This window comes from Lissotriton vulgaris, chromosome 7, assembly GCF_964263255.1.
Source record: "Lissotriton vulgaris chromosome 7, aLisVul1.2, whole genome shotgun sequence".
Classification (NCBI taxonomy): Eukaryota; Metazoa; Chordata; class Amphibia; order Caudata; family Salamandridae; genus Lissotriton; species Lissotriton vulgaris.
The window spans coordinates 1,699,108,699-1,699,132,458 of record NC_141695.1 but is presented as its reverse complement, the minus strand read 5'-3'; the positions used below and the strand labels follow the sequence as shown (position 1 = coordinate 1,699,132,458).

The 23,760-nt window shown below is 44.5% G+C and overlaps 1 protein-coding gene across 2 annotated transcripts in view; it reads right to left on the bottom strand.

Moving 5' to 3' along the window:
• Window positions 1-23,760, bottom strand: part of OGFR (opioid growth factor receptor) — a 127,662-nt gene that overhangs the window by 89,980 nt on the left and 13,922 nt on the right. The window contains exons 2-4 of one of the 2 annotated variants that reach the window (XM_086932830.1): window positions 20,766-20,870; window positions 16,932-16,976; window positions 11,070-11,135 (exon numbers count right to left, since the gene is read on the bottom strand). In XM_086932830.1, coding sequence (XP_086788956.1) covers window positions 11,070-11,135; window positions 16,932-16,976; window positions 20,766-20,870 — 216 coding nt within the window. The remainder of the gene's footprint in view (window positions 1-11,069; window positions 11,136-16,931; window positions 16,977-20,765; window positions 20,871-23,760) is intronic. The other variant, XM_086932831.1, reaches the window with a different exon arrangement.

The following is a 23,760-nucleotide window of genomic DNA, read 5'->3' as shown; positions in this document are numbered from 1 at the left end:
TGCCAGAGTGGGCACTCGTGACTACCCGGTCACTAGCGGCTGGAAAGGGTCATCAGATGCACATGGAGCCCGAAACAGTGGCCCAGGTTCCTGCCAAGAGAAAGGCCAGAGGGCGTGAGAAACCCAGCCCAGAGGTTACCACGATTCGCTAGGAGGCTGAACCGGAGGGTGGCGCCCCAGTACCTACAGATGAGCAGGTAGCTGAACTTTGGGACTTATATGAGCTGACTCATTGGCCGCAAATGTGAAGGCAGTCAGATGGACATTGCAGGTCTTGCCAAACTTGCCAGGCAAGTGGTAAGAGTGGGAGGAAATGTAAGGCTCCTCTCCAACCTTTTCTAGTTGTTGGAACCCCTTTCTGAAGGGTTGGGATGGACATTGTGGGGCCACTAGATGCCAAGACAGCCATGGGCAACAGGTACATCCTGGTCTTGGTGGACCATGCCACCTGGTACCCGGAGGCAATCTCTCTCAGAACAAAGACGGGGCCAGTGGTGGACCGTGCATTAATGGGGATCTTTTCCCGCGTGTGTTTCCCCAGAGAGGTGGTTTGAGCGTGGGACCAATTTCAAATCCAAGTATATGACATCCCTGTGGAAGGAGTGCGGTGTAACCTACAAGTTCACCACTCCTTACCACCCACATGGTAATGGTTTGGTGGAAAGGTTCAACCAAACCTTAAAGGGCATGATCAAGGGTCTAACAGAACCCATGAGGCGTAATTGGGACGTCCTCTTATCATGCCTTCAGTGTGCATACAGTTAGGTACCACAGAAGTCATTAGGGTTCAGTCCCTTTGAGCTTCTGTATGGGCACTTAGGGAGAGGACCTCTCAGTTTGGTCAAGGAAGGCTGGGCGACAGCTCCCAGGAAAACTCCCCAGGATTTATAGTACTACATGCTTGCCTTCAGGAACCAAACTGCCAGCTTCAGGAAACTCGCTCAGGCGAACCTGGAATCAAGCCCAGAGGAGATTAAACTCTGGTACGACCATAATGCCACTCTGGTAGAGTTTCAGCCTGTGTGGGTCATGGCCCCAGTGGAACCTTATGCCTTTTGAGGTAGTGGAGCGCAAAAGTGACATCACCTACCTGGCGAATTTGCTGACTCCCAGGAACACTTTGAGGGGCCTCCATGTGACCCGCACCAAGCCTCATTTTAAGAGGTCCGAAGTGGGAATGCTCTTGGTGAAAGATGATGGGGTGGAAGAGGAGAGTGAACCTCTCCCTGACCTCCGGTCTACCAAGGAGTACGATGGGTCAGTGGAAGGTGTGATCCTACCACTTACACTGACTCCAGAGCAGAATTTGGGACAGTTTGCCACACTGTGCTCTCTGACCCCAGGTGTTTCTCACTGGTGTACACATGACGTGGACAGTGGGGACAGCCCTCCTGTAAAACGCAAGATTTACAGGTTGATTGACCGGGTCAGGGACAGCATCAAAAAGGAGGTCTTAAAGATATTGGTGTTAGGGGCGATAGAGCCCTTCAAAAGTCCTTGGGCCAGCCCAGTGGTCTTGATCCCAAAGGCTGCTGCACCCAGTGCCACTCCAGAACTGCGGTTCTGTGTGGACTACCCTGGGCTCAATGCCTTCACCAAGACTAATGCGCACCCCATCCCCCGAGCTGATGAGCTCATTCATCGATTGGGAGCTGCCAAGTTACTCAGCACATATGATTTGACGAACCCTAGAGTGGCACTACCAGCTTTGGGTGATGACGTTTGGGTTGAAGAATGCCCCTGCCACCGTATAGAGGTTGGTCAACCAGGTGTTGGCTGGAGTGGAGGATTTCAGTGCTGCCTACCTGGACGACACTGCAGTATTTAGTTCTAGCTGGGAAGAACACCTACAGCACCTCTGGGAAGTGTTGCTGTACAGTCAAGGCCAGCAAGTGCCAGATCGGGCAGGGCTCTGTGGTGTACCTGGGGCACCAGTTAGGAAGCGGCCAGGTGGCGCCCCAGCAGCCCAAGATTGACACCATTCTGGCTTGGGGAGCCTCACCCCACACTCCCCAACAGGCCCCTCAGATGGTTAATGCAGATCAGGGGTGAAAACCCAAAACTGTTAAGGTCGTCCATCTCCCTACAGGGAATGGACTTTATGGTGGAACACCACCCTTGCATAGAACACGCCAAAGGTCTGTCCAGGATCTTCCGCCTTAGAGAAGGGAACTCCCAAGAGGGTGGGAGTTCTCCCTACTCCCAGCTGGAGCGGACATGTTTTAGACCTTGCATCTTTAGTCATGTTTCCACTGTATTACTGTTGTTGGTTATGTGCAAATGCTTTACACACTGGCTCTGAAATAAGCCTGACTGCTCGTACCAAGTTACCAAGGAGGTGAGCAGGGGTTATTGAAGGAGTGTAACTCCCTTACCCTGACTAGGGAGAAGGGTCCCTACTTGGACAAAGGTACCTACCTCTGCCAACTAGAGACCCCCATTTCTAAAAATAATTAAAAAGATTGCTACAGCTGTGTGTAATTAGTGCATTCAATACAGCGCTCAGAATTCAGTTTTTGATAACACCAAGATGTAAAAAGACAGGTATCTCAAAACTAAGCTATGCATAACGCTATGCCTACGATGTTTCTTCTCTCTGAAGAATCACTAATTACATTAACTTTTGTGCACATGGTGGATTTCTGAAAAAGCAATCAGAGTAGGTTGCGGGTTACCAGTATACAAGTAGTAAATCCTATGCACGTTTTATTATATTTATTAGCAGGATTCATCATCATGCCACAATCTTGTGTTGATGGAGGCTGCAAGCATTGCCCACGTTGCCATGGCTTGGTGCCTTTTCTTTTTGTGCTAATTTATTATGGTTGGTTTTTTGCCAACAAGGCAATATTAAACAGTACATTTTAAACACCCAAAACATTAAAGACCTATTAAACCATTGCATATATTTCATTACTTATAAAAAATACATTATAAAAGATTTTTATTATACCCTTGCAAATGGGGAGTAATAGGTAGGGACCATAAGCTTTTTTTTTCTTTCATTACATAGTTCTGCCTATTCAAGGGGTTATTGGCAGAATAGCTCTCCAATACGATGCAAGAACGAGCATAGGATAGTGTGGACTGCAAATTTAAACTCCATACTGTTAAACACATTTAACTCGTGCAAGTCCACTCCAATAAAATGCCGCAAGCCATTATGAAAGAAAAAGATAAACTGATATCATCAGCAAGAGAGGTAGCATCGGTGGCTTTAAAATGTGGGTAAACATCTCTCTCCCAAGTAGTGGGCAAAGATGGAGCTCAATAAGAACATAAGGAAGGCCTATAAAGTGGCTGGTGCTAATAAGGAGGCCTTAATTAGACACATAGGCAGGAGTTTAGAAAAGAAATACGAATTATTTGGAAGGGGAAAGATAAAGCTTCAACAAAGGTTATTATCACTCTTCGCACAGGAAGAACAAGCGTTCTTTTTGACGCTAGTTGTAATATTCTAGGATTAAGGAGTGAAACAGTAGCAACCCTTGTGGCTGAAGAGGAGTGGGATAAGTACATAACAGAGTTATATAAGCTAAAGGAAAATCCTAAGTATGTCATAGAGAACTTTAAAAATCAAAAGACAAACATTACATTGGTGGAGAAGCTTCCTCTATTCCCCCCAGTCAGCAGATTTGAGGAACTGATAAAAAAAAAGCTAAAATGTTCACAGGCTTAAGGGTTAGATGGTTTATCCGCTGATATAATTAACCTAAAAACCAAATTTGTGAGCTCAAATGTTGACCCCTGTGTTTGCAGCTATAGTAAGTGGTCAAGCCTCTTCTTTTTAGCAAGGCTGTCTAGAGAATATTTCACTGCCACCATTATCTGTGCTTGTCCAGGTCACTGAGTGTGGCAAACCTCAGGGTTGGTCACGGAGTCCATTCTTTTAAGCACCTACAGTCAGTATCTTGCTGCCATATTGACTCAAAGTTTCAGTTTCAACATCTTCACTATTGGTTCACAGAGGCAATAAGACAAGAGTTGCCATCAATTTTTTTTATGTGTGCATGGTGGTCATGTTTTGTTGGCACGGCGGCAACAAGCCGCAATTCAGTTGTGATAAAACTGACATTATCATTGATGGAGGCAGCAAGGTCCCCAGGACAAGCCTTTAAAAATAGGCCGCACTCATTCTCCAGTTGGGCCAGTGAGAATCTTGAGGAATTATCAAGGATTAATTGTTGACATCCCAGGTTAATTCATTGGTAAATCATGCTAACTTCAATTTAAAATCCTTTACAGAATTGCACCAGTTCCCACTTGGAAGGCGCACACCTTAGCATCTCTGTCTTCTATTGCTTCATGTCATGACTTTGAGAAGACTTATTCACCCTAAAAAGGCCTGCCATTGTTATTCTATCTTATGAAAAATGTGGTTGCTAGGATGGTGTGGAATCCAAAATATATGATCAACCATCCCATAGCCTAAAAGCTCTACACTGGCTTCTAATTGAGTGGGGCAGATTGTTTTGGATAGAGTGGAGCATATTGTTTTGGACTGGAGTGGGGCGAATTGGGATGGGGCACATTGGAGAGGGGTGGAAAGATTGGAGTGTGGTGGACTGGGGTGAGTGGATTTGATGGGAGTGGGTGGGATTGGACGGAGTGAGGCAGATTGCTGTGGTGTGAGTTGGTATGGATTAGACTGGGGCAGACTGCAGTGGGGTGCGTTGGGGTGTGCTGCACAATTATGTATTAAAACAATTTCAGAAATTACAAATAAGGAAGAAACAAGGACACTTTGCAATAAAATAATCCTAATCTTTTGAGAACAGCGCCTACGAACAAAAGCAAAAGAAAACACGAGTGCTAAGTGAGAAAAGATTTGGCAAAATAAATGAAAATTAACTATAGAAAATCTTTGCAATTTTGTTTGTCATGCTGGGCATGGTTTTGCCAGTCACATGCTTTGTTTGCAGGGCACTACATCGTTGAGAGCAGCGGACGGGCTCTAATTAAGTTGAATCAATCAGTGTTTGGTCCCTGCTCCACAGAGAGGAACGGAAATTATGTTAGGCCTGCCTTGACTAATTTCGAGTGCCATACAAGCGAACAAATGGTAAGCAACGGGTGGACTCCAAACCCTTTTTGTTACCAGTGTCTTGCAAGCAAGACGCATGTGCTAGGTCATGCTCTCGCAGGCTCGACCCTAAAAAGGATCCTTTTAAAAGTTAATTTGGTCCATAGTTCGCAGTAATTCAATGCAGTCTCCTTTCTTAATGTTAAATTGTATACAAAGCTTATTTCTACTAATCTGATCCACTCGTTCTAGTAGCAGATTAATTTTAAAGAGGTTTATCCTACTGAGAGGAAAGTCCAAGATGGGAGGGGCGGGCTTTCTCAGTCTTTGCCCCTACATTATGGCATGACCCTTTGATGTGCTCAACATAAGGAAACCAATCCTCTCAGCTTTTATAAGCATTTATACACCCACATGATCAAATCTTAAACACAAGACTCAATGTTGTTTTAATTTGTGTCCGCACAATGAAACCACAGAGTGAACATGAGCCCAAAATAACCTAAATCAAAAGAATTGTGGCATGGGAAGGAATCTACTACAACAAGCACTTTTTTATCCCCTCAAACAATTTGTCTGTGAAAGTGGCAGCAAAGTTAATCTGCTGCAAATTGGAGGACTTGAGGGATATCGGCACAGATGATTACTGTTGGGGATGCACTGGGGTGGACAATATTTGGGTGTCAGAATCAGAATAGCTACAAGACTTGACATGAAATGAGAATATGCCATGGCCCACATTGCTTTTCAAATGAGGTAGTATTGATCTATATGGCACTGAGAAAATCAAAACCCACATGCAGTGCTACCTCCCGCCCCGCGTCCCCGCCCCGCCCACAAGGTAGAGCACCGAGTACTGGTACTAGTTGCAGTTGTCTTTTTTGAAAGGACTTACTCTTACCCACAGACGGCCCACACTCATGCAGTGCTCTCGCCATTACCCATAGAGATGGCAATGACCTTGCCATTAATTAAGAGAGGGCCCTCGCCCCTAACGAGGGAGAATTTAACTCCAGCACTAGATACAGATGTATGCTTCTTAACCGCATCGCTGCGGCGGCTTTTCCCGCTGTGTGCGGCAAATTTAAAAAAGCCGCGTTACATGACGAGTTCAGCTCGTCATCCGCACACGACCACCGTGGCTGATGACAAGCTGAGCTCGTCATCAGCAGCGAAGAGGTTAAAAATAGGCACTGTGTCCTCGTGCACAATTAAATGTCTTACCCTTCTAAGATAATCACCATACCTCTGATTAGATCAAACTAAAACAGTGACAGTCGGCTGCCTCCCCCTCAAAGTTTCTACAGCATAAATTAGCACAGTTGCAAGGACTCAGAGGCGGATTCTTGTGCAACAATCTGAGTCACAACCAGGTTCGTTACTGCTCCTTAATATATTTTTCTACACATTATCAGACAGTTATCCTTTCTACATATAAATTAAGAAAACATTTGGAGTAAGTCTGCACAAACGTAAGCCACAGTGAAATTCAAAGTCAAGATAAATATGGAAAGGGGAAAGTTAGCAATTGTTTAATGGACTTTCAAGGAGTCCCAAGAGATTATATTTACAGATGCAGGAATAGATCGAAATAAAGGCTGGCTACAATTTTCTTATGCTCAGATTTCACGCGTCAAGAATTTCGCTCTGTCTGAAATGAAAGGATTTATAGTCGAAACTTTCTTTGCCCATAAAGCTAGATATGAAAGATTTGGTCAACATTTGGAATACATTTCTTCAAAATACTTAGAATCTAGAAGTTTTGCTTAGGGAAAGAATAATACAATTGAAGAAAGGAACTGATTTACAAGGGAATTCTATGTCCGGACCGGAGGCGAGGACTATGCTTTTCTTTTCTCCACTTTATTTAACAGCAGCCCTTTTTCCCCATCAAACAGAACTACATTTCTAGTGGAACACTGGGAATGGTAAAAACAAACGATGTCCAACAGTCCCATAATCCAACAGGTGACCAATCAAAGGCCAGCATCACCAACACAGTCCTTCGCCTCTGTCACCAACTTAAATTCCTTCGCTATTGCAGCCCAGATAAGTTGTTTCTCTGTTTCTCTCCTTGCGTTACATATGCTCAGTGATTATTAATTGCAGGGTGCATGTTACCTTAGAGTAGCTGGACCACTTTACAGTCCTACGCGACGATTCTTAATTTTCATGGTATTCCTAGAGTGTGATGGTTTTCTCCCCCCACCGCCCACTAGAGGGCTCTACGGGAGCGCCGTTTTTAGGTCTCGCCTACGCAGCACGCATGCCATACATAGGAGGGCCTTTAGCAGTCACTCTGCTCATTTTCTAGCACACTCGTGCTTGTGGCGGCATCCAGCTCGCGGAAACGAGCAGGGGCGCGCCACAAGCACGAGTGCAGTGCTTGAAAATGAGCAGAATGCACGTGTGCAACACTCCCGGGCTCACCTCCTGCTCTCCTAAGCGCGTGAGCAAGTCAGGGAACGGAGCGGGCTACTGGCAAGTGCAGGGCGGGAGTCGCTCTGTGAGTTACCGATTTCTTGGAGGGCTGCGGTACAAACCTATACGAGATTGCGCGCTGTAGGCGTGACGTGCTGCCAGCCAGTGTGAACCTGAAGTGGGTGCTGCAGTTGCAGGAGCCGCTGTCACTGCTTGAGTCTAGCTCTGCCGGGGCGGGACCTCTGCCCAGAACCTGACCCGCGTACTCCTCGTCCAGTCCGGTGCGTGTGTGGCAATACCATGTCCGTTCCGCTCCCTGCCATTGTGCCTGCAGCCAAGAAGGCCACTGCCGCTGTGAATACCCTGCCCAAGTGACCCCGGGTACTTTGGCTATCATAAACCCTTCGCACTACAACTTCAGTAGTTCGATTGTCACATCACTTGTGTGCTCCCCTCGCTTTTGACCTTGTGATTATGTGGTTGTTAAGTGATGATTCTGCTCTTTTGTGGAGCACTTCTGTGAGCCTGTGAGTAAGCCACCTCCGCTGCTTGTGACCTACCTCAACAATCTTCTTTTCGCTGTTTATATTGTGCCTATAGCGTTTATTCCCGAAACACTTTTACTTGAATTTTACTTTAAACTGTCTTAATGCACCGCACCGACTTGTACTTCATCTCGCCCACTGGCACTGGACCGTCCACATCTTAATGTTCGTAATCATTGATTTTCATATTAACGGGCTGAACCATCTTTTCGACATCCATTTAGCCTTCTTGTTTACTTGATCCCGTCCTCTTTTTTTTAAAAAGTCTCAAAAGTAATGACATTTAAGCTGCTCCTTTCATTGTAACAAACAATTTAGCATAGCAGCCAAGGCAAACAAGCATTGGCACAGCCAATAGGTCTGGCCTTTGGCACCTTATAAGTGTTTAGCCATGCAACAGTTGATTTTGCAAGAAGGATATTGTGCTGCATAACTAAATACTTATAAGGCACCAAAGGTGAGACCTATTTGTTATGCCAATGCTTGTTGTCAGTGTCCCGCAACGTGCAATTTTGGAATTCCAGTCACTGAGGGATCCAGAATCCTGTGCCGTTTGCCGCAGCCTCTGCCGTCCCTTTGAGAGGGACGCCCCTAATTGGGGTCTGTACAGGCCTGCAAGCCTGATGCTCTCCTTCTACGGTCCTGATGAAGACCCCAACATGAGGCAGGAATAACCCTTAACCACACGGGGGTCGAAACGTAGACTACGCCAACCTAAACACACCATAGGATATAAAGAAAAAATTAATTTACCCTATGTGTGATGCTATTTGGGAACTTTCATACTAGCTTGATTGTAAAGGCGTTTCTAATTTTCAACGCAATGTTCTTAATGTCACACCACCTTTACCCAGTCCCTCACAACTTTTGCACTTCCCTTCCCTTCCCCAATGAGAGCACTTTAAATGTAATGACTTCACAATTACATTGAAATAACGTTGTTGAATATATGATACACAATATGTTGAACAAAGAACAGAAGTAAATGAGTGCATAAATAAATGCAATTCAAACTTGAACACTGTATATTTCTTCCACAGAATCGTTTATTTAAATTTATTGAAATGAACATGTGGTGTTTGTCTGTATGATGCAATACCGAATAAATCCTGTAAATTAATTGTTTTGTAACTCTGCTCATCCATCTCAGCGGGACATGTACCAGTAGAGGGGTCCCATATGAGTTAACACACGTTTGTGTGTAGGCTTCTCCGTGAAATCAGGCTATCCTTGCCTCCGGAGCCAGGTTACTTAGCTAATTGGCTCGAACCCTATTAACACCCTGCACTGATCTGTATTACATGCTTGACCCCTTTTCTTATTTGTATGAGTTGTCTTATCACTCACATGATTGGCTTTGCAGTCACCTATTTGTATTATTTGTACTGTGTGATCTATTGATTTACCTATTTGACTTTGTTCCCTCATGTACCCTTCTATGTAAAGCGCTCTGATATCTGCGAAGATCTTGTTCGCGCTATATAAAACTTTGAAAATAAAATAAAATAAATAAATAAACAGGTTGTTAAATCTTTCTCTTCAGGCAACCTAACAGATTCCTTTCAAGGAAGGAATTATTGGTGAAGCTGGTGATGTTGCTCTGCATAGTCTTATGCAGGAGTTTCGTATACAAGGATATAGAGGTTTTGCTAGAAGGAGAGCAAAGGAGCTCTGTTTTTCTTCTGTTCATCTTGAGCAAGTTTGCATTCATCCAGTTAAATATATCCGAAATACAGGCCTGAAAGTTGCAATGAGAGTCAGCCTGATCTTCATTTAATGATAAAATCAATTGGGTGTCATCTGCATAGTTGATAAGCTTAATCTTGTGGGACTTAATAAGGGAGATTAAAGGTTTGATATAGATATTAAATAGAATTGGTCTAAGAGAGGAGCCATGAGGGACACCACTTAGAGTCGTTCTGAAATTAGAGAGAATACGTACATATACGTAACCAGTATTAATTAATTAATTGTGTGCTTATATAGCGCTGGAATCACTCCCGAAGGGGTACCTTCGCGCTTCGACCGCTGCGAAACCCTTCCTGGCTTCCCTGAGAGATGGTCCCTTAATGGGTATCTCCAGGGTGAGACCAGGCATCCCCGGCGGTCTGGGGGGGCCGTTAGTGAAGATGAGGCAAGCTAGTGCCCAGAGTTGCCGAGTGTGATCGCTGATCAGAGTGGGCACCGAGGCGAGAGAATTATCGAGTCCGCTGACCCTGGTCCAGAAACCTGCCGCGTCGGGAATCGAACCCTGGTCCCGGGCCGTCCTCTGCTCTCGGGTCTGCCGCCTCTAACCAGCGAGCCACACTACTTCACTATACTAGTATATACCAGAATGATGTTCCAGATGGTTAGGGTTTTGAAAATGGGTTCACATGGTTTGAGCATACTCACTCCTCAGGATTACCTTTTTGAAAGTAGACAAAGTTAGAAGTAGCAGTGTGACCCATGATGTAATTTCCGTATCACTAGGAAACTCTAAACGCCTAGGAATATCACCTGTTGGAATGCATAGGTGGTGGTTTATTGTTATGTCCATTGGCAGAACTATAATTGCAAATTAAAAAAAAGTCTTCCAGTTTAATCTATGCTGTTAAGAAACAGCAACTCTTATGTGTTATGGTAAAATGCTTTTAAAAGAGTAAATGCTTTACATAAATTTGAAAAGTTTTTGGTGTATTCTGAGTCACTGGTCTGATGAACTATTGTGGATTTTATTAATGTAGACAGCACAGATTTTTTGGTAATTTATTTTATACTGGTCAAAGACAAATATATATTGATTATGTACAATTCCAAGTTACCACAATAAAAAAAAATCACTAAAAATGCGGAATACCGAACCTCAGAGAAACCACTTTCTGGGTTGTAGCATACATTATTTGTCTCTTTGTAACTTGCCGAGATGGATCTTAGCACAGCAAGAAGGAGCTTTCTGAGATGGACAGTTTCAATATTTACTGGCCCAATCCTTCAAAGGTTTTTGGAAGCAATGGACGTGCAGTATCAAGTATACCAAGCTGAATATTCCCCTTCCAAATATCAAAAGTGAAAGCACAGGAAAATACACAAACCCATACCGGATATCCATGTCTGTAATTCTGCATGTCCTGTGCTGCTCGCATATTGCGTTGTCGAAAGGTGCCCTGCAAGAAAAAGAGAACCGATCATCAGTTTATGTCATTCCACATAACCAGAACATTGATCAACTCACTGGTAGAGTACTGTAATAGTTTGAGTGTGTAACACCAAGAACTCTTTCCTCCCATTGGATCAGTTTCCCAACTTCCCCACCAGCACCTAATACCAACTCTCAAAACTCCAACCTAACTCTGCTCATCACCCTCAAGTTGTCTGGTTCACCCTGAAAAAACAGGGCTCTTTAAAATCTGCTGATTCCTGTATCAAAGGTTATTACTATCCTCTATCACCAGACAACCTTTGCAACTCCATGACCTGTTACACTGACTGTAGCAACCTTAGACCCACAAATCAAAATCTTCTAACATTCCCACAGCCTCCAAGCACTTTCTATATTTGCCCCCCTGACAACAAATAAATATGTATGTTATTTTGCCGGACTGCTATCGTACATGTTAAATTCTTTGAAAACTGACAGGTTGGAGAAAAAGGAGGTAATGTCTTAGTTTATAATTTCAAAAGTTAACTTTAGAAATACTTTACAAGAAAATGTATTTGAAATTGGAACCTTTAAGAACAGTTCTAAAAATAAAAAGTCCTGAAAGAGGTGCATTTCCCCAGACAAGAGTCATAGTTCTAGCAAATAGATCACTTTTGAGCCTGGTATATACACCAACATTTAGCCTGGGTGGTTCGAATTGTATCTAAGACTCCTCAACAGCTAACTTGTTTTCTGATGCATGATTCTTCTTCTCTCTTTGGCCCTTAGCACTGTCTGGGTGTGGATGCGGAATTCTTCCAACATTCGAAAGCAGCCTATTTGCCTATATCAGATCATTAACACGCTTCATAGCCTGTCACATACAAGAAAATGCAAGTATATATTCCTTGTTATGAGTGCTACAGCTGAAGGAGCGCCCTTACTTGTCCTAACAATGAAGTATATGACTATGACATTTCTTCTGTTGGCTGCATGCAACACTTGGCAAACAAACCTACACAATCTTTCCTTAGGCAGCCCAATTAAGAACATTTTGGCAACTAATTGAAACAAGCATTTACAATGCAATGGTTTCGCCTTTGGAAAAATTAGAGCTATTGGCATTGTAAATGACAACATTTGTATTTATGTGTTGGTTTTGAAAACAGATAAATAAATGGCATTGTCATATACATTGCCATTAGCTTAATCTCTGCAGTCTTACTCTGCACTTACAGCAGGATGGGTGGTATGGGATTTAAAGTCATTTATGTGCTGGACATAATAAGACTAAAATTAGTGCTCACCACATGAAATGTTAAGCAGGGGTAGTAAATGCCTCTTTCAGTCAGGACAGTCCAAATTGGTTCTTGAACGTTGAATCTGTGCTTGGTTGTCAGGATAACCACTGACAATGTAAAGGGTTCCCAGTTCAATTCACTGCATGTGAATTTATCCAGCGTGGCTTACTGGAAAATATGACTTGGTAGCAGCTCAACATTTGGTTACCATGGCTTAAAGAAACTCAGATTAAAAACAAATCAGGTTTAAGTAAACCAAACCAATCTATATTTTTAAACTAAATAATTGATCTTGGGAGTAGTTTCAAGTGTCTTGACTGTTTAACTAGACTCTCTATTTAGTATAATTTGAGTTAATTTCAATCATTTTTCCATTTAATTTGGGGAAGGGGTGAATCATATAATATTTATTGTTGATGAATGTTCCAGGGAACCATAGATTCAAGAGAGCTGGCAGGCCTTGAGGTGAGCGTGCGGTTCAAGGAAGAAGGACTAATGCAGCTATGTTAGAAGATAATATGACTTTTCACACAACACAAAATGAGGATGACTTTATACATGAATACAGAATAGAGATAAGGCCTTTGACTGCCAGGGCCCCTGTTGCTTTTTTGCTAATAGAGTTACTCCTCTTGTCTGCCCTAGTCCTTTTTGGATGATCTTATATCAAAACACAATAAGACTAGACTTCTCTCAGGTTGTGCCGTAAATTAAAAGCGGTTACCCCTAGTTTCCTTAAAGAGCCTCCCACTCTGGACACCCTTCATACGCTACACACAGCCTCCACTCAAAACAACCTGGTATCCATCTTCTATTATACAGCCCAGAATGGGGCACCGGACCTAGATGGGTGTGTGCGTACTGGATGAGAGCTGGAGCTGGGTGTACCAATCATAGACGAGCAGTGGCGGACCGCTGTCTGCAGACAGGATGAACAGCCTCTAGCAGGCACACGGGCGGGCACACGGACAGCGGGAGGTGGGGCGGGCGGGCACACGGACAGCGGGAGGGGGGGGGGCGTTCACACGGACAGCGGGAGGGGGGGGCGGGCAGGCACACGGACAGCGGGAGGGGGGCCGGGCGGGTGTGTGAAGGAAGACTTCTACCTATTACGCCGGAGCCTCTGCCTGACCAGTTTAATCATGTGATCCCTATTTACGTTATTGCATTAGCTTTTGTTTTAATGAATACACACCGGAGCCTCTGCCTGACCAGTTTATTCATGTGATCCCTATTTACGTTATTGCGTTAGCTTTTGTTTTAATGAATACACACATAACAATTGGACTTAGCTTGCGGATTCTGTTACTGTGCACTTAGTTGCATTTCAGAGTAACTAAATTATGGCACATTAATCAGCCACAATGCATTCTCTGCACAAGAGTCGCCGTTCCCGCTAGACTTCTCTCAGTTTGTGCCGTAACGTAAAAGCGGCTACCCCTAGTTTCTTTAAAGAGCCTCCCACTCTGGACATCCTTCATACGCTACGCACGAGCAGTGGCGGACCGCTGTCTGCAGACAGGATGAACAGCCTTTAGCAGGCACACGGGCGGGCACACGGACAGCGGGAGGGGGGGCGGGCGGGCACACGGACAGCGGGAGGGGGGGGCGGGCGCGCACACGGACAGCGGGAGGGGGGCGGGCGGGTGTGTGAAGGAAGACTTCTACCTATTACGCCGGAGCCTCTGCCTGACCAGTTTAATCATGTGATCCCTATTTACGTTATTGCATTAGCTTTTGTTTTAATGAATACACACCGGAGCCTCTGCCTGACCAGTTTAATCATGTGATCCCTATTTACGTTATTGCATTAGCTTTTGTTTTAATGAATACACACATAACAATTGGACTTAGCTTGCGGATTCTGTTACTGTGCACTTAGTTGCATTTCAGAGTAACTAAATTATGGCACATTAATCAGCCGCAATGCATTCTCTGCACAAGAGCCGCCGTTCCCGCTAGACTTCTCTCAGTTTGTGCCGTAACGTAAAAGCGGCTACCCCTAGTTTCCTTAAAGAGCCTCCCACTCTGGACACCCTTCATACGCTACACACAAGCAGTGGCGGACCGCTGTCTGCAGACAGGATGAACAGCCTTTAGCAGGCACACGGGCGGGCACACGGACAGCGGGAGGGGGGGCGGGCGGGCACACGGACAGCGGGAGGGGGGGGGGCGGGCAGGCACACGGACAGCGGGAGGGGGGCCGGGCGGGTGTGTGAAGGAAGACTTCTACCTATTACGCCGGAGCCTCTGCCTGACCAGTTTAATCATGTGATCCCTATTTACGTTATTGCATTAGCTTTTGTTTTAATGAATACACACCGGAGCCTCTGCCTGACCAGTTTATTCATGTGATCCCTATTTACGTTATTGCGTTAGCTTTTGTTTTAATGAATACACACATAACAATTGGACTTAGCTTGCGGATTCTGTTACTGTGCACTTAGTTGCATTTCAGAGTAACTAAATTATGGCACATTAATCAGCCACAATGCATTCTCTGCACAAGAGTCGCCGTTCCCGCTAGACTTCTCTCAGTTTGTGCCGTAACGTAAAAGCGGCTACCCCTAGTTTCCTTAAAGAGCCTCCCACTCTGGACACCCTTCATACGCTACACACGAGCAGTGGTGGACCGCTGTCTGCAGACAGGATGAACAGCCTTTAGCAGGCACACGGGCGGGCACACGGACAGCGGGAGGGGGGGCGGGCGGGCACACGGACAGCGGGAGGGGGGGGGCGGGCGCACACACGGACAGCGGGAGGGGGGGCGGGGGGGTGTGTGAAGGAAGACTTCTACCTATTACGCCGGAGCCTCTGCCTGACCAGTTTAATCATGTGATCCCTATTTACGTTATTGCATTAGCTTTTGTTTTAATGAATACACGCCGGAGCCTCTGCCTGACCAGTTTAATCATGTGATCCCTATTTACGTTATTGCATTAGCTTTTGTTTTAATGAATACACACAACAATTGGACTTAGCTTGCGGATTCTGTTACTGTGCACTTAGTTGCATTTCAGAGTAACTAAATTATGGCACATTAATCAGCCGCAATGCATTCTCTGCACAAGAGCCGCCGTTCCCGCTAGACTTCTCTCAGTTTGTGCCGTAACGTAAAAGCGGCTACCCCTAGTTTCCTTAAAGAGCCTCCCACTCTGGACACCCTTCATGCGCTACACACAAGCAGTGGCGGACCGCTGTCTGCAGACAGGATGAACAGCCTTTAGCAGGCACACGGGCGGGCACACGGACAGCGGGAGGGGGGGCAGGCGGGCACACGGACAGCGGGAGGGGGGGCGGGCGAGCACACAGACAGCGGGGGGGGGGCGGGCGAGCACACAGACAGCGGGGGGGGGGCGGGCGAGCACACGGACAGCGGGAGGGGGGGGCGGGCGTGTGAAGGAAGACTTCTACCTATTACGCTGGAGCCTCTGCCTGACCAGTTTAATCATGTGATCCCTATTTACGTTATTGCATTAGCTTTTGTTTTAATGAATACACACTGGAGTCACTAGGACAGCGGGGGCGGGCAGGCACACGGACAGCGGGGGGGGCGTAGTCACAAGGACAGCTGGGGTGGGCAGGCACACGGACAGCGGGAGGGGGGGCGGGCGGGCAGGCACACGGACAGCGGGAGGGGGGGGCGGGCGGGCAGGCACACGGACAGGGAACAAGACGAACAATGAAATCAAACCAGTGTTTAAAAAAAAGCAAGTCAGGTCCCGGGCCGGCAGCCAATCACAGCGCGGCCCGGGGAATGACCTCACGGGGGTGTCCCGGCCGGCAGATTCGGGGGCGTATTTTTCGCGCTCTCCCCTTCCCATTGGCTGGAAGGTAAAATTCCAGCCAATGGGAAGAGGAGAGGGCGGGACTTAAAAAAGACACAGAAACGCCCCGAATCGCCTTTTCACAGGGAAAGCGTGATTGACAGCCAATCTCTTCCAATGGCTAGCCTCCATTTATGGAGCTAGCCAATGGAAGACAGAGGCGGGACGAAGCCCCATAGTGTAGAATCATAAGATTTCGCCCTGGGCAGAGCACCTGCTTCGCAGGTGCTACGGCCAGGTCAAAACCTAAAAAAGAGAGAGAGAAAGAAAGAAAGAAAGAAAGAAAGAAAGAGAGACACACAAACAAGCTTGGTTGACATGAGCTTTTCTATCCACATCATAAACACCTCTCGAAAACGCAGCTAAACAGAACCATCATCACAGAACATCTTGTGTAAACATGAGCACCCCAAGCAAAAAAGAAGAGAAAACCGAATGTCAATGTGAGGCTTTGCTGAATCATAAATAATTCCTGTAAACAGAGAGACACCCTTTATATACCAGTTCCTCTTCTATAGAGTAGAAACATATGCAAGATAAATGGTCACATTGCTCATCTGAGCACTTTTCACACACAAAAATTATTAAACTCAGCCACAGCTGTACCACACAGTACTGTCCAGGGTTACTGGGCAAGATAAAACTTGAAATTACCAAACAACTTAAGAGAAAGAGCTCTAGACCAACTCTTACCTCATTCATTCGCTGGGTATTTTTCTTGACGTGTGTATTTTTTCCCTGCAAACAAAGCACATAAAAAGATTTAACTGAAAGCCAGACCCTGGTCCCTGGAAGTCATCAGGCCTCTTTCCTAACCAAGATTACTGCAAAAGAAATAATGGCTCAATTGGTGTCCTACAAACAGCCAATATGCCACAAAGGCTATCTTCAAGTGAGCAAAATGCTGTGGTACCGGTCATTCACAAAAACAATCCTATGAAGTGGTTTTGAGACAGCGTCCCCTTGATTTCGATTGCTGACTTCAGCATCCTAAAAGAAACTAGGAAGCAATTTCAAAGATCTGCACACATTATCTGGCAGTTATGCCACCTTAAATGTTGATAACCAAGTAAGGCTTTCCCGAAGATTTGGGTCTGAGCATCATTAGATAGATATTGTTGCTCTTGTTTCAATGGGTTTGTGTCTTGCCCTGCGGATTCTTTCTGTCTGCCTTTTGTTTTGGAATGTCCACCACACTGCCGTAGCTATGATATATACTTCTGGTGCTCAGAGTTTGCATGCTGTAGATTGTTTGCAGGCAACTTTTTTTAGCTTCTGGTGAAGTAATTTTACTTATTTATGGTGGGTGGCGCATTGAAGAAGCCACTGCATTTTTGCGGTAAATGGCTTAACCCAGAGTGGCTTCATAGGTAATGTAACATCGACTCCCATGCCGAGAGCAGTCATTCTGAATAGTGTTCCTGTAGACCACACTGGCAGGAAAACTTCATCAGAGGGACTTGCTGCCGTGCAGAAGGTCGCTGTTGAGTGGTTATGGGTCTAAGAAGGTAATGTTGGTTACAGAAACAGTGCAAACTTGCCCTACTTTGTATTTGCCTGCCAAAGTACCTTCCTGTAAAAGCAGCTGGCGAAAAAGCACTGCACACGAAGTAGACTATATTATCCATAGAGGGTGGGTAGCTTTCAACTTAGCTGAGAAAATTCCATTACGGAGCAGTGCTCTGCTGCAAAAGGTGGAGCACCTGGCAGTATGAGTTGTATACAGCGCATGAGGAGTTAGCTTCATTTTAATGACAATGTTTTGATTTCAGACTAGTTATATATTCCTGATCTTTTAAGTATGAAGGCACTAATAACACAGACACTTCCATGGCAGGAGGCGCCTTTCAACACCTTGAGGCATATAGGTTTTTGTGAAATGGGGCACATTATAGGGAACTATGGCGGAGGTAGAATTTCACAACTTGGGACTGGGGTGTGCATGAGGTGTGTTTTAAGGCATGATTTGCCGACCTTGAGTCACACATGCAATCTTAGCTCTGCTCTGCTTATTTTATACCATTCCTGGTGAAACACCTACGTTGTTGGAGGAATGGGATTCCATTTTGAAACTATTGGGTTTTTATTGGTCAATGCTTTGCATTCAGAATTGCATCATATTTTAAAAGCTTAGACTCCAGTAGTGAATGCCTAAAGAATAGTAGTTAAAAGGATGTCTACTGTGCAGTTTCTACAAGTTTGCAAAAATCACTTTGCACACATATTAACTCTTAGTCTCAAAAAACATGTATTTTATGCACAGTAGTTGAAAAGTTCTGAAACCACCGTTTTTAGTTGGACTAAGAAATGGCTTCACTGTGTGATTTTATAAACAGCAGACAATTTCATTAGAAAGCAATACCAACAGGATACGTTATGGACTAGCAAGCATACATCTTTGCAGTAAGCAGTGGTCATATCTGAGACAGCAGAAGAATTAGACAAGAGATGGAGAAAAACGTGAGTTGGGGAGGTGAACATAGGTGAACAATCATCAATTTATACAGGAATGAAATAATGCATGTTAAAGTTAGTAATGATGGTGCAACAAAAATATGGTTTGAGAGAAACTTTCGTATTGCAGATTTAAATAATTGTTTTGTGGTGGGTAAGGAACTTCAAAAGCATGGAAGTGTTCTTACCCCAGAAAATGCAGAGATCCACATGAACGAAGTGGCACTGGTAGACGACGACAGCGGTGATGAAGGCAAATATAAAATACTATTTATTGGCGGTGTGCGGACAGTGGTGCAGGCAGAGAGAGAGGCTCAAACTTTAGTTTAAGGGGAATGGTGAAAGGGTTCTGTTGAATGTGGATTCAAACTGTACGCACAATGGGATACCTAAAGTTCTGATTAAGAAAAAATGGCCCTGATACAGTGCTTCAACCCAGTGATATTTTGTCAAGTCTTGGCCTAAATGTGGACCTAAATTAACCTCAAGATCAAAGGGTGACGTATGTATCGCTTGTGTTGACCTTGGAAATGTTCATCAGAAAGTGGTATTCGACATGGTATCACTGCCAGATATACATAAAATGGTCCTACAACTTAATGGTGCAGGGTATTTCAGATATTGCATTTGAATGTGGCTTTTCATCACATAAAGGCTCATCCTAATTCTTAAGTTAACCACCTTCAATATTAAGGAGAAAGAAGGATGTACAAGTGGGTAAAGTACAATGGTGAGGCAAGCGTTCCTGCTGGCCAAACAAGACATCACCAGATACTGAAGGTCCACAACTGCGCCTCTTTTACGGGAGTGGTGGAAGAGAATGGGCAGATGTGCTTCAGCTGAATTCACAATCTACAAAGCGATGAATCACCAGCATGAACACAACAAGATATGGGGTGCATGTGTAGGGCATTCTAATTAACTGTGGCATGAAAATGCCAATAAGGTTAGGAGAATAACCATGATTGTCTTTTCCATGTTGGATTCTGCACTATAATATGTTTTGCATTTACTATTATATATTCTTGTCACTATTTTTTGCTAGACAATTTAGAATTGATGATGTCTTGGCTCTAAAAATAACGCAGGTGACTTCTGAAGGTCAAAAGTGGGAAAACATCCTACGGAATTTCTATTTGTCTACACTGTGTAAAATTTGTCTACACTGTGTAAAATAAGGAGTTCATTACACAACGACAGAAAATATCCAGAAGGGGAATGGGCTAAAGGTAACTGAGGAAGTTTATGCAAGAAAGATTGCATGCATGAGGAGCAGGAACACAGTGTGAATGAAGATGCAGGTCATGAGGAAGCTGCTTTATTAGAGATTCGATTGAGGATGACCAAGATGGGGGTGAAGGAGATCTGGTACTAAGAGTGCCAGTTAGGTACCTTGAGTATAAGATGTACAGACTTTTATTTCTAGTGGTTTGGGTATGTGTGTGTGTTTTCTGTGTGTGATTTGTCATGGTGTATGAGTTGTGACAAAGTATTTTGTTTTTATGTGCTTAAAAGCAATGGATGATGGGTCTGTGGCAGTACTGTTTGTCTTTCTCTTCTTCTGTCAGGTAGTGTCATTTTGAATGTTCATCAGGGTGACATAGCTATGAAGCCACATATGGTAGCCATTGTTGTCATACTGTATCATTTTATAGACTGCCAGTTGGCAGCTGGCTAAGTTCTCGGAACCAAGTTAGTTGTGTAACTAGTCAAATATGTTTTCCTTCATATGGACTGTTGAAGAAGCCCACAAGAGAAATCACCTACTTGGGCCCCATTTGAGATGGGATGTGGGTTGAGTTCAATTAGTCTGAACCCTTTTATGTTGAGTGGAGAGTTTTCTCGAAATGCCCAAACATTACGTTTTACATCATCAATTCACATGGCCATATAGAGTTCACAAGACAAGCTCAGTCTTCCACCTATAGGAATTTACAGCTGATCTTGCCCCGGGCTCCATGGTGAAGTCCACATTCAGGGGGCACCGGGGAAAACACCCATGGAGCAGATGCTCAATGGACATTATTGGCAGGTCTTCAATTTGGAGGTGATCTGCCCCCCTTCCCAGTTTACCTCATTCTTCGTTCCTTTGAATGTTAACCAGCGCCAATGAATCCAGCTGAATAACTTCAGTAGGTAAGCGAAAGGGAAGTAAGCCCCAATCCATCTGACAATCCACTACAAACAAATAAAATGAAATGGTACCATGAATTTCAGGGAGATCTAGACAGCCTCCTCATTTGCACAGCAGTGGGTGCCACAACAGAGGTCCCCAAAGCACAGAAAACGGAAGGTAAAAGATAAACCAATTTTAAACAAAGTGTACTGTGACTGCTCTTAAACTTTACAAATGAGTTTCAGCCAATCAATCGTCTTCACAAATTTGTGTTGGTGATGTGGAAAGATTGTTCCTTCGCATTTAGACTGAGGTACACTTAAGCCTCCATCCGCTGAGATTTTCAAAATGAAATGTTCGAAGCTATTGTTTGCTCTTCCACTGACGTTTGTTATAATTGAAGTCCTTCAGTAAAAACCTGGACAGTGAACGCTCGTGTGAGCAGACAAACACACTAGGGCTCTGTAAAGCCTTAAGGTGAGTATAGTAGACAGCATTAATTCTATAGAGAAGCCGAGGCGCTATTAGGGAAAACTATTTAAAATATAAAAGAATCCTTTAGCTTACCTACTGGTTCTCTTCAACCTACACTGATCCTTATGTCTTGTCATTTTGCTTTAAATGCCTATAATCAGGATTTGAGGATTAGTTTCTTAGGACATATAGCCAAAAATCTACTCCTCTTCGGGTAGATAACGATGCCCACTAAAGCAGTAAAAGATAAAATACTGGGCAGGTGCTTCTAACCTCTCCCAACCCTTCTTCACTTGTGTACCTTTTAGGGTCATCAAAAGGTCCGATGGAGGCCTGATAAGTGCTTAACTGCCTTGTGCTTTGAAGCGATTCCCAAATAATAGCGTTCTTGCATCTAAGCTCCTACCAACCTACATTAACGGAGATAGCTCTTTTCTTCTTTAAAAAGTAATTTCCAACAAACCATTAGACCAAGAACCTAACACACCCATGTTTTCATCTGAAGACCTAAAGAAAAAAGTACTCCCAATAGTCACACCTCACATCACTGCCACGGTGAAGGTCTTCCTAAACTTGGTATATGCTCCAACTACTCTATTTGAGGTGCCAGTGAACCCCCTTGACAAGGCAGTGGTTAGACAACATCTAAAAACAGAAATTCGTTTTGGAGCTCACACATTTCAGGAAACTCCATGCCACTGAGAACGCTCCATTTAAAGGAGGGGGGGGGGGGGGGGGGTCATTCCTTGTGTGAAACTTGTGGCTGGTAAATTTGCCAACATATTTATATTTACGAATAGTTCACATTTTCTCAAGATGAAAGAAAGGCTGTAATGATGGGAGAAAAAAAATGTACTGCTGGCTGAAACCTGTCACAGTGATATGTGGATTGTCCCTAGGCAGCCTTGGACAGTACTAGGTTGGGAGCAGAAGCCAGAATTCAAATGCATCAACTCAAACCCAGGCTTCCCCGGTTTGCTTTGCGCTGGCATTCACCTAACAAACAAGGCAACTAACTACTTCTTAAGAGTTTCATCTCAACCGGCTAAAGAAAGGAAAGGACAAAGACGGAGGGTGCTTTTCCTCTTAACCGGGGTAGGAATTCAAATTTGAGGATCACCTCCGCTTTGGTTAACTCTGGATTGTACCAGTGCCAATATCTTCCTGAACATACAATAAACACTGATTTTGTGGGACAAAGGCTTTGAACTTCAGATGGTATTAAAGAGGAAGCTACACAAATATGAGAGAGGTTTTGCTAAAGAAAAGTTATTTGCTGGTGCCCATCTCTCATGACAGTTATGGCCAAGCCACTGGACTCTGTGGCACACTGAACTGCTAGAGAGAAGAATTAAGCAGTAGTGCCCACGGAGAAGAATTTTAGACCTGGGGCCGAAAGATGGTGTGCCAAAAGCTCACATGCCTGAAGCTTTGCAGTTGCACAAGTGTCTCTAGGATTGAGGGGCTGCCGTTGTAGACAGTCTATATTTCTGAAACCTGCTTTCCCATTACCCCCTCACAAGTCCCTACTGCTCTAACTTTCTCTCTCTAACTCCAATTCTCTAGTTCTGGCCCTACTACGAAGGATAGAGAACCTAAGGTTGTAGTGTGTTGATGTTGGATCCACAAATGCTACAATGAACGATAGAGGGACATTTTGTATTTACCCCATCAGTCTGAGCATATGTTAGATACCTAGCCTCAGGCCTACAGGGCCATGGCCACTTGCTGACATTGGAGAAAAAACACCCGTACTGTGTACAGTGATGGAAGTCGCCTACCTCCATGGATTCTGAAACAAGACAAATAGTATTGGATGACTCCTCACCATGGGGCTAAAATGTAGAGAAAGAGAGGTGCATTGAATTTTGTTGGTTCTGTCCAAATTTTCAGCTGAACTTAAATATATACGATTGTCCAGTAACCAAGTGGTACAGCTTTAGAATATTCAAATGGCTCTTGAGAGCAGTGCACCTTTAACTTCAGTGAAGCTTTGCACATCATTATGGAGAAAAGATGCTCTCCCTAAAGTCCACTTCCACCCTTGACTTTGATGTGAGCCCGCCCCCACTATGTTGAAGGGTTGCCCAAATTAATTTGTAGTCTAGAATGCGCTAGTTGCCCACACATCTAACCTGTTTGTTGTCTTGACTGTCTTCGTTGTGACGGTAGTGTTTGCTGAGTCTATGCATTAGCGTAAGCTGTGGCTAAGCTTGTGTTTTTGGACATGTTAAAAAAATGTCAATAAAGAGCAGTTTAAAAAAAAAAATCCGTACAGAGGTACGGGCCAGGGATTCGGCACTTGATGCTGCCTCTTTCTGGAGTCAGGGATGGGCTCTTAAACATACTTCACCACAGCAGAAATTGATTCTCCTCCCCATCTTTCAACATCATCCCTGCGAGAGAGGGTTTCCTGTTGATGTGACAAGGCTACAGCCAAGGAGGATAGATCTCCAGAAACTCTGGAGTGAACCGTTA